Source organism: Triticum urartu, chromosome 2A, assembly GCF_056163025.1.
Source record: "Triticum urartu cultivar PI428250 chromosome 2A, HENAU_Tu73, whole genome shotgun sequence".
Classification (NCBI taxonomy): Eukaryota; Viridiplantae; Streptophyta; class Magnoliopsida; order Poales; family Poaceae; genus Triticum; species Triticum urartu.
In genome coordinates, this window is record NC_141874.1 from 76,245,570 (window position 1) to 76,257,307 (window position 11,738).

The following is an 11,738-nucleotide window of genomic DNA, read 5'->3' on the forward strand; positions in this document are numbered from 1 at the left end:
ATGAAGTTAAGACTTAAAGCTCGACCACGGCAGAAGAAAGAGGAAGGACGAAGGTCGTCCCCTATGCTTTTGTCATAGGCTCTATACGGTATGCCATGCTGAGTACCGCACCTGATGTGTGCCTTACCACATATCTGGCAAGAGGGTACAAAGGTAATCTAGGAGTATATCACCAGATAGCGGTCAAAATTATCCTTAGAGGAATAAGGATGTGTTTCTCGGTTATGGAGGTGATAAAGAGTTCGACATAAAGAGTTACGTCGATGCAAGCTTAACACCTATCCGGATAGCTCTGAGTAGAGATACCGGATACGTATAATGGAGCAACAATTTAGAATAGCTCCAAGTAGAACAGTTATTTGAAATGGCTCCAAATGTGGCATAGTAGTTGCATCTACAAGATGACATAGAAATTTGCGAAGTACATACGGATCTGAATGTTGCAGACCCGTTGACTGAAACCTCTCTCACAAGCATAACATGATCAAACCCAGAACTCTTTGGGTGTTAGTCACATGGGGATGTGACCTTGAGTGTTAATCACATATCGATGTGAACTAGATTATTGACTCTAGTGCAAGTGGGAGACTGTTGGAAATATGCCCTAGAGGCAATAATAAATTGGTTATTATTATATTTCCTTGTTCATGATAATCGTTTATTATCCATGCTAGAATTGTATTGATAGGAAACTCAGATACATATGTGGATACATAGACAACACCATGTCCCTAGTAAGCCTCTAGTTGACTAGCTCGTTAATCAATAGATGGTTACGGTTTCCTGACCATGGACATTGGATGTCGTTGATAACGGGATCACATCATTAGGAGAATGATGTGATGGACAAGACCCAATCCTAAGACTAGCACAAGATCATGTAGTTCGTATGCTAAAGCTTTTCTAATGTCAAGTATCATTTCCTTAGACCATGAGGTTGTGCAACTCCCGAATACCGTAGGAGTGCTTTGGGTGTGCCAAACGTCACAACGTAACTGGGTGGCTATAAAGGTACACTACAGGTATCTCCGAAAGTGTCTGTTGGGTTGGCACGAATCGAGACTGTGATTTGTCACTCCGTGTAAACGGAGAGGTATCTCTGGGCCCACTCGGTAGGACATCATCATAATGTGCACAATGTGGCCAAGGAGTTGATCACGGGATGATGTGTTACGGAACGAGTAAAGAGACTTGCCGGTAACGAGATTTAACAAGGTATCAGGATACCGACGATCGAATGTCGGGCAAGTATCGTACCGATAGACGAAGGGAATTGTATACGGGATTGATTAAGTCCTTGACATCGTGGTTCATCCGATGAGATCATCGTGGAGCATGTGAGAGCCAGCATGGGTATCCAGATCCCGCTGTTGGTTATTGACCGGAGAGTCATCTCGGTCATGTCTGCATGTCTCCCGAACCCGTAGGGTCTACACACTTAAGGTTCGATGACGCTAGGGTTATAGGGAATAGATATACGTGGTTACCGAATGTTGTTCGGAGTCCCGGATGAGATCCCGGACGTCACGAGGAGTTCCGGAATGGTCTGGAGGTAAAGATTTATATATGGGGGTTTTGGTCGCCGGAAAAGTTTCGGGTTTTATCGGTAATGTACCGGGACCACCGGAGGGGTCCGGGGGTCCACCAAGTGGGGCCACCAGCCCCGGAGGGCTGCATGGGCCAAGTGTGGGAGGGGACCAGCCCCAGGTGGGCTGGTGCACCCCCCCACCACCAAGGCCCAAGGCGCAAGGGAGAGTGGAAGGGGGCAAACCCTAGGCTCAGATGGGCCTAAGGCCCACCTAGTGGTGCGCCCCCCTCTCTCCCCCCCTTGGCCGCCCCCCTAGATGGGATCTAGGGCTGGCCGCCACCCCTAGGGGTGGAAACCTAGGTGGGGGCGCAGCCCCTCCCCTCCCCCTATATATACTTGAGGTTTTGGGCTGCCAGAGACACGATTCAATCTCCTTCTTGGCGCAGCCCTACCCCTCTCCCTCCTCGTCTCTTGCGGTGCTTGGTGAAGCCCTGCTGGAGTACCACGCTCCTCCACCACCACCGCGCCGTCATGCTGCTGCTGGATGGAGTCTTCCCCAACCTCTCCTTCTCCCCTTGCTGGATCAAGGTGTAGGAGACGTCTCCGGGCTGTACGTGTGTTGAACACGGAGGTGCCGTCCGTTCGGCACTAGGATCATCGGTGATTTGGATCACGACGAGTACGACTCCATCAACCCCGTTCACTTGAACGCTTCCGCTTAGCGATCTACAAGGGTATGTAGATGCACTCTCCTTCCCTCGTTGCTAGATTACTCCATAGATTGATCTTCGTGATGCGTAGAAAATTTTGAATTTCTGCTACGTTCCCCAACACGTGCTAGGAGGAGGAGTCCTCCTCCTAGTAGGAGTAGGACTCCCCTTTCCTACTCCTACTAGGAGGAGGAAAGGAAGGAGGAGAAGGAGAAGGAGGAAAAAGAGGAAAGGGGGGTCGGCCCCCTAGTCCAATTTGGTTTGGGCTAGGGGGGTCGCGCGCCCTGCCTCCTCTCTTCCACCACTTGGCCCATGAGGCCCATTACTTCTTCCTCGTATTCCCGTAACTCCCCGGTACCCCCGAAAATACCCGAATCACTCGGAACCTTTCCGATGTCCGAATATAGTCGTCCAATATATCGATCTTTACGTCTCGACCATTTCGAGACTCCTCGTCATGTCCCCGATCTCATCCGGGACTCCGAACTACCTTCGGTACATCAAATCACATAAACTCATAATACAATCATCACCGAAACTTTAAGCGTGCGGACCCTACGGGTTCGAGAACTATGTAGACATGACCGAGACATGTCTCCGGTCAATAACCAATAGCGGAACCTGGATGCTCATATTAGCTCCCACATATTCTACGAAGATCTTTATCGGTCATACCGCATAACAACATACGTTGTTCCCTTTGTCATCAGTATGTTACTTGCCCGAGATACGATCGTCGGTATCTCAATACCTACTTCAATCTCGTTACCGGCAAGTCTCTTTACTCGTTCCGTAATACATCATCCCGCAACTAACTCATTAGTTGCAATGCTTGCAAGGCTTAAGTGATGTGCATTACCGAGAGGGCCCAGAGATACCTCTCCGACAATCGGAGTGACAAATCCTAATCTCGAAATACGCCAACCCAACAAGTACCTTCGGAGACACCTGTAGAGCACCTTTATAATCACCCAGTTACGTTGTGACGTTTGGTAGCACACAAAGTGTTCCTCTGGTAAACGGGAGTTGCATAATCTCATAGTCATAGGAACATGTATAAGTCATGAAGAAACCAATAGCAACAAACTAAACGATCAAGTGCTATGCTAACGGAATGGGTCAAGTCAATCACATCGTTCTCCTAATGATGTGATCCCGTTAATCAAATGACAACTCATGTCTATAGTTAGGAAACATAACCATTTTTGATCAACGAGCTAGTCAAGTAGAGGCATACTAGTGACACTCTGTTTGTCTATGTATTCACACATGTATTATGTTTCCGGTTAATACAATTCTAACATGAATAATAAACATTTATCATGATATAAGGAAATAAATAATAACTTTATTATTGCCTCTAGGGCATATTTCCTTCAGTTTTATATACATTAATATGTTATTTTATATTTTTTTGGACTAACTTATTAACCCAGAGCCTAGTGCCAGTTTCTGTTTTTTCCTTGTTTTTGAGTTTTACAGAAAAGGAATATCAAATGGAGCCCAAACGGAATAAAACTTTGTAATGATTTTTCTTGGACCAGAAAACACACGTTGGACTTGGAGAGGAAGGTAGAAGAGTCCGGAGGGCTCCACAAGCCCTCAGGGCGCGCCCTAGGGGAGGAGGCGCGCCTCCCTGGCTTGTGGGCCCCATGGGACTCCTCCAACCCTAATCTTTGGCCTATAAATTCAGAAATATTCCCAAACGACTAGAAGCGTCCATCAAAATACTTTTCCGCCGCCATAACCTTCTGTTCCCGTGATATCCCATCTTGGGGCCTTTTCCGGCATCATGTCGGAGGGGGATTCGATCACGGAGGGCTTCTACATCAACTCTATTGCCCTTCCGATGAAGCATGAGTAGTTTATCACAGACCTATGGGTCCATAGCTAGTAGCTAGATGGCTTCTTCTCTCTCTTTGGTCCTCAATACCATGTTCTCCTCGATGTTCTTGGAGATTTATCCGATATAATATTCTTTTACGGTGTGTTTGTTGAGATCCTGATGAATTGTGGATTTATGATCAGTTTATCTATGAATATTATTCGAACCTTCTCTGAATTCTTATATGCATGATTTGATATCTTTGTATTTCTCTTCGAATTATCGGGTTGGTTTGGCCAACTAGATTGGTTCTTCTTGCAATGGGAGAGGTGCTTAGTTTTGGGTTCAATCTTGCGGTGTCCTCACCCAGTGACAAAGTAGGGGTAGCGAGGCACATATTGTATTGTTGTCATCAAAGGTAAAAAGATGGGGTTTTCATCATATTGCTTGAGTTTATTCATCTATATCATGTCATCTTGCTTAAGGCGTTACTTCGTTCTTTTTAACTTAATACTCTAGATACATGCTGGATAGCGGTCGATGTGTGGAGTAATAGTAGTAGACGCAGAATCGTTTCGGTCTACTTGATACAAACGTGATGCCTATTCATAATCATTGCCTTATATATCGTTATAACTTTACGCTTTTCTATCAATTGCTCGATAGTAATTTGTTTACCCATCGTATTATGTTCCTTCAAGAGAGAAGCCTCTAGTGAAGCATATGTCCCCCGGATCTATTTTCCATCATATATTTTTAGATTTATGAACCAAAAAACCCAAAAATATCTTGCTGCAATTTTTTTTACTTTGTTTTACGTTTTACTAATCTTTTATATTTATCTCTATCATATCTCACCTTTGCAATTAACCGTGAAGATATTGACAACCCTTTATCGCATTGGGTGCAAGTGTTTGGTTATTTGTGCAGGTGCATAGATTGGAGACTTGCTTGTATCTCCTACTGGATTTATACCTTGGTTTTTAACTGAGGAAAATAATTATCTCTACTTTGCTGCATCATCCTTTTCTCTTCAAGAAAAAAACCAACACAAGATCAAGAAGTAGCACCGCCATGTCGGCAACGAGGCGGGCCTCGGCCGCCCTCATCCTCTCCTTCCCATGACGGGCACACCGGTCCCGGTGTGACTCATACTCTGGCGGACCGGTGATGGCTTGATGGGGAAAGGGAGACTGGGAGGCTCCTGGGAGGACGGCGATGATCCATCCTCGAAGGATCCCGAGCGCCTGATGCACCGACGTAATCAACTCACGCTGAACAGAGTCCGATGTTGGTCGGGCGTTGTCCTCCCGAGAGCGGCGGAGTGCAATGCGGATGGCCATTGCCTCCTCCAAACCACACGAGATGACATCCCAGTCGACGTATCTGTACTGGTTGTCGTCTGATCCGCTACCTGCCATGCTGGAGAAGGCCAGAAATCGTCGGACGGGAGCTTGGGTGGCCGAGTGAAGTGAAGTTAAGTGCTAGGGTTTGCCAGCATGGGACGAGTCCGACGTGGCAAACGCGTTTAGACCTTCTCATATGCATCCATATTTTAGCTGGATATAAAGGATGTTAGTCAGTCTGTGCGTTTAAGCCCCGGTTTGTGGCGTTCGTTCGGCTCAGATTTTTCTTACCGGTCACGGGCCGGACGTTCGGCCGTGCGCACGAGGGGGGTTTTGAGGCGCGGGTGTGAGTGCTCTAACATAATTTTGATCCTTGATTCTTCCTCCTTGACGTGCGTGCCGAAAGGCGGGTGTTAGCAATCCGTGGAACGGCGGGACTGAGATGTGGCGTCTTCTCTCTGTTCATTCATGCGCGTGACAAGAGCGGCACATCCATCCCGTGCACCAACGATAGCTGGACGAGAACGCGACACACACAGTACCTTTTTCCTTTTGAGAAAAACCTTCTTTCTTGTTTGTTGAAACATCACAGTCTTGGTCTTGGGGTTACGCAGTAGTAGGATCTTTTTATTAACACAACAATACACACGCAAAGCACTTACACATATGCGCATATATTCACCCTTATAAACGCATACACACACATCGTATCCCTATGAACGCCTTCGAGAGGCTAAGCCGTCATATTATCTTAAGATTTACAAAGTCATCATAAGCGCCTCGTCGTTGTTGGGAATGTCCCCTCCCACTGAAAACACATCGTCAGAAATCCTGTAATAAATTCAAAAATAATGCGAGCATCCAAAATTTAAACCCCGATAAGCTGGGATGCCATTGTCCCTCCAATCATCTAACTCCATATTGGTTCGCAGGCGGTAGTAGGATCAAAGCATCTTTTCTCCGTTAGGCCGCGAGCCCATCGTGATAACCAACTATACGCCGTCGCATGCTCATCCCAAGATCAAATCCAAGAGCAGACGACACGACACGACACGCCCGTACCAACCAAGCCATCACCGTGCGCGCCCGCCAAAGCAGTCTCCGAAAAAGCAATACGCCGTCGCATGCTCATCCCAAGATCAAATCCAATAGCACACGACACGACACGACCCGACCCGACCGTACCCCATCACCGCGCGCGCCAGCCGAAGCAGGCTCCGGAAAAACAATTTACTGTATTTTTAGGGGAAAAGACAAATTTCGAAAAAGAAAATCGAAATGAAAAAGAAATTGAATCGAAGTCTGGTAAAACGAAGGCCGCAACAGAAGCAGGCCCTCCCGGTCCCGGGGCATGCGCGAGCGTAGTTAGCCACTGTTTCTTCCGGATAACAACCCCACGTCGCTCGATCCGGATAATGACACGCCGATTTATCGCGTCAGCCGCCGCCGCGCTATATAAATAACCAGCGGAGAGGGGCAGTGGACTGCACACGAGCCTCCTCTGATCCGAAGGAGCTGAAGTAACACTTCAGCCACTCTCCCCTAATCCCTATCCGGCCGCTTAACCAACCCCGCACGGATCGCGGAGCTGGTTGCCTCCCACTTCTCCGGCGGCCGCCGCGGTGAGCTCCCCCGACTTCTTCGTCCTTTGCTTCCTCCTCCGTATCAGTACCGGCTAGCCGGCGCGGCCAGCTCCGGCTGGAGATGAGATCCCCGCCGGCCTCCTCGACGTCGCGGGGTATCAGCGCCGTCACTTCGCTGCCGCAAAATCCCATCTGAATTCTTGCTCATCGCCAATCCGTCCGGGTTTGTCGCGGGTGTCACGTCTTAGCTGCGCGCTGGAGTACTGGTAGAGTTCTAGTTCTAGACTAGAAGCGATTTTATCTGTAACAGGATTGGGGATTCGGTCGACAAGCTGGGAATCGGGACCCACAGATAGAAAAAAAAATCACATTTCTGGCCTACGGAGTGGATCCTCGCGTCACTGATCGATGCATACATTTGTTTTGTTTCAGTTGCAGAGACGTTTCGGTATGAGGAAGGGCGCGGAGCTCTTGGTCCTGCTGGTCGCGTCGTCCCTCTGCCTGTCCGCTGCGGTGAGCGATTGCCAACTTTGCGGTCTTCTTTGATTTGAATGATTGATGCCCATGGCGATTTGATCCATGAGCTTAACCTGATCCTGGTTCTGATCTGGTTGCGCCTTGCAGATTGCCGCGCAGGAAACCTGCCCGGCCGACATCGACGCCAAGTGCGGCGATGCCGCTTCTGATGACTGGGAGGGCGAGTTCTTCCCCGGCATTACCAAGATCAGATATGAGGTGAGGCCATTGACACTGAACTGAAACAGATTATGTGCTGTCAACGGGTTGCTTTCAGTTTTATAACATTTGTCCTTGAACAATTGTGTGGCAGGGTCCTACCAGCAAGAAGCCGCTTTCTTACAAGTGGTATAACGCGGAGGAAGTGATCCTTGGAAAGAAAATGAAAGTATGATTTGCAGAACTATGTCTTTTTGTTAGCAGATCTTTTTTAGTTTGCTTTTACATCATGTGCTACAGTAGGATTATATATTCGTTCTGTGCTATAGGATTGGTTGCGGTTCAGCGTGGCGTTCTGGCATACATTCCGGGGTACTGGAGGAGACCCTTTTGGTGCAGCCACAAAGAACTGGCCTTGGGAGGATGGCACCAATTCCTTGGCCATGGCTAAGAGAAGAAGTATGATAATTATCTGATCTTGTGATTTAGGCCCAGGCGTTATGAAATTGCATATTTGTTGGAATCAACAACTTATGCATTGAACTTTTTTTCAGTGAAAGCTCACTTCGAGTTCATGGAGAAGCTTGGAGTTGAGAGGTGGTGCTTCCATGACAGGGACATCGCCCCTGATGGCAAGACACTCGCGGTATGATTTTATCAGAATGATTCCTGAAGTTGCAAGTTGCAACCCTGAGTTAGGGAGTTGAGACTGGTAGTGCCGGTACTAGAGCAGTTTGATATGATTATTTACAAGGAGGACATGTCTATGTTTTCAACACAAGGAATATGGTTGCTGATGTTGTACAGCTAGTTTTATACTTGCCCTGTGACTGAAAAGAATACTCCCTCCAATCCATATTAATTGTCGCTGATTTGGTAAATCAGCGACAATTAATATAGATCGGAGGGAGTACTTGTTTTGGATCATCTATTCATAGAGCACAATAGGACCGAACTGATCATCATAATTTACAAGCAACAACAAGTAGAAATGAACTTTATTCCAGAAGATTGCTCTGTCTAAAATAGCATCTCAGGGTGTCACTGTAGTTTATCTGAAAAATGATGTCACCATAATATATCTCAAGACAGTGTCGCTGTATATTGACTACCTTGGCTCCTAGGCCCTGAAAGGTCAGTATTCTCTGTCTTACCGGTCTTCTGTTCACATTGCAGGAAACAAATGCTAACTTGGATGAGATAGTTCAGCTGGCAAAGCAACTCCAGGTTACTGCTACAACCTTAAAATGTTTCAACATTTAGTTTTCCTACAGTACAACTTTTTTCCGCTCTTTGCTCAAAAATATACTCTGAACATCATGTAGAGTGAGACCAATATAAAGCCATTGTGGGGGACTGCACAGCTTTTCATGCATCCACGTTACATGCACGGAGCTGCTACTAGGTGGGTACTAAATTTCACTGCATTTGTGAATTTGAGTTATGACTTGGAACTAAGCAAGGCCTTCACTGATGCTGCAGCCCAGAGGTCAAGGTGTATGCTTATGCTGCTGCTCAAGTGAAGAAAGCTTTGGAGGTCGGTTGTGTCTGAATATCATAGGAAGCCTTCCTTTTGGTTAGTTGTTTAACTTGATTTGTATTCCCTTCCAGGTTACTCACTACCTAGGCGGTGAGAACTATGTATTCTGGGGTGGAAGAGAGGGTTACCAAACTCTTCTCAATACCGATATGAAGAGAGAACTTGAACATTTGGTATGGGTTAGACATACTTATCTTTTTGTGTCTTTCTCCTTGGTGTAGTTTGTAGTACAAATTATGTGTAAATGTTCTAAAAAAATTCTAGATTTGATAAATCGTTCTTCTGTTGTCCAGGCTAACTTTCTTCAAGCTGCTGTTAACCACAAGAAGAAGATTGGCTTTAACGGTATGCAGTGCTATACTTGATGTTCTGGTTCGAGTCTCCCAAATTTGACAGTAAATAGTTTGATTGTTCCGCTTTATGATAATTGGAGATACTGAGTGTCTGAATCCCTTTTTTTTTCAGGAACATTGTTGATAGAGCCTAAACCACAAGAACCAACAAAGCATCAGTATGTTTCTTGTCTGGAGAATATAGGAAAATGTTAAGAGGACTGGAAAGAATAATACTTACTTTTTGCTTGCAGGTATGACTGGGATGTTGCAACTACATTCTCTTTCCTACAGAAGTTTGGTCTTACAGGTAATCTTTGAAATGTGGCCAAAACAAATCATTTAGTATCACCATTCCTGTTTTTACGTATGTTTATGTTTATATTTGCAACAATTTTATGCAAATGAAGCACCGGAGTTTAACCATGTTTTCTTGAGAATCATCTTAGAACATTCTTTCTTTAAAATAAAATGGATTCTTTTTTTTAATAATTTGGTGATACAGGAGAATTCAAGATAAATGTCGAGTGCAACCATGCTACTCTCTCTGGGCATAGGTAAGTTTCTTGCTCGCCTAAATCCAGTCATGACAGCTTAAAGTTATACAAGTACTATAACTGCATCTAAAACTTGTGTTCTGCAGCTGCCATCATGAGCTTGAGACTGCACGCATTAATGATATTCTTGGAAACATTGATGCAAACACTGGTGATCCACAAGTTGGTATGTGTGTAGTTCATATAATGGCTGTGACTTGTTAGAATCCCTGTTACACGCTTAGTAGCTTAACATTTCAACTCTTACATGTCGGCAGGTTGGGACACGGATGAGTTCCTTACAGACATTTCAGAAGCTACCTTGATTATGTCAAGTGTAGTTAAGAACGTGAGTGGGATTAATCATTTCTTGTACCTTTTCTGAATCAGAAGTCTCTTGTACAGTATCATGTGTTGGTTACCATTTCATTCAGGTAACAGTGCTCATGATTTGTTCTGCTTGATACGGTTGCAGGATGGACTTGCACCTGGTGGCTTCAACTTCGACGCCAAATTGTTAGCTCTCACTATCATTGCTGTTCTGTGAACTTTGCTTTGGTTTGACAGAAACTTTGGCTGACATGGAATTGTTTTGTGGTGACAGGCGGAGGGAGAGTACTGATGTTGAGGACCTGTTTATTGCCCATATCTCTGGGATGGACACCATGGCCCGTGGCCTCCGCAATGTTGCCAAGCTGATTGAGGTAACTGGGGGCTAATTAGTTCATGACCTGGTAAAGTTTGCACATGCCTTTACCTAAATGGAAGTTCTGTTTTCGATGTTATTAGGATGGTTCCCTGGACGAGCTTGTCCGCAAGCGCTACCAGAGCTTTGACACTGAGATTGGCGCCATGATCGAGGTACACAAATTAGCAAGTTTGGACTGGTTTACTCAAAGAGATTGAATTGTGGTGGTAACACTGGCTATGGTTTGAAACAGGCTGGGAAGGGAGACTTTGAAACGCTAGAAAAGAAGGTCTTGGAGTGGGGCGAGCCAACCGTTCCATCCGGCAAACAGGTAAACGGAGTGATAAACCTAGGCCGCTTGTCTTTCACTGCATAATGCAAATATATCTCTTGCGCTGACTGACGATTGTTCCTTACGACCTTTTGTTGCCTGTTTTCCTATGCAGGAACTGGCTGAGATGCTGTTCCAGTCCGCTCTGTAGATGACAGCCCACGGTTCTAGGAATAAAAGCAAGAGCACGCCTTCGAACGCCCAGTCGTCCTCGTCACTATGGGTGATGTTCTATAGTTAGGCCTCCATGCAATGAACCCTGTAAACAAACTGCATGGAGCTGAAAATAATGTAACCTTATATCAGAATTAAACTTGTTCGCCAACATGGAGTTGGGCTGAACTATGTTCCAATTTTCTCCCTGTGTTTCACCCAGATGCTCATCGGTCTTAAGGGTTTGTTGGTTTGAGCCCAAGCTATAGCCCTACTAATATTTGGCTAGCAAATATTTTGGTCAAGGTTTTGGTTGTCAAGCATTGGCAACCATCCAAACAAGAGTCTAAAATTTGGCTAGCAAATATTTTGGTCAAGGTTTTGGTTGCCAAGTATCGGCAACCATCCAAACAAGAGTCTAAAATTTGGCTATGGCAAAAAAAAGTATGGTTGGTTTAGGTTAACATCCAAACATAAGCAAGGGCCTACAG

At 45.7% G+C, this 11,738-nt stretch overlaps 1 protein-coding gene across 1 annotated transcript; it reads left to right on the top strand.

Annotated features, from left to right (window-relative positions):
* Positions 1-6,847: 6,847 nt before the first annotated feature.
* LOC125531129 (xylose isomerase family protein) lies at positions 6,848-11,452 on the top strand. Its single transcript, XM_087543194.1, has 21 exons — positions 6,848-7,031; positions 7,425-7,505; positions 7,617-7,727; positions 7,822-7,896; positions 7,997-8,126; positions 8,222-8,313; positions 8,844-8,894; positions 8,993-9,072; positions 9,150-9,204; positions 9,279-9,380; positions 9,501-9,552; positions 9,673-9,718; positions 9,794-9,849; positions 10,045-10,096; positions 10,183-10,262; positions 10,354-10,424; positions 10,551-10,591; positions 10,680-10,779; positions 10,865-10,936; positions 11,017-11,094; positions 11,210-11,452. Exons 2-21 carry the CDS (start codon positions 7,443-7,445, stop codon positions 11,243-11,245), a joined length of 1,443 nt encoding a protein of 480 aa, XP_087399320.1. The 5' UTR covers positions 6,848-7,031; positions 7,425-7,442; the 3' UTR covers positions 11,246-11,452.
* Positions 11,453-11,738: the final 286 nt, after the last annotated feature.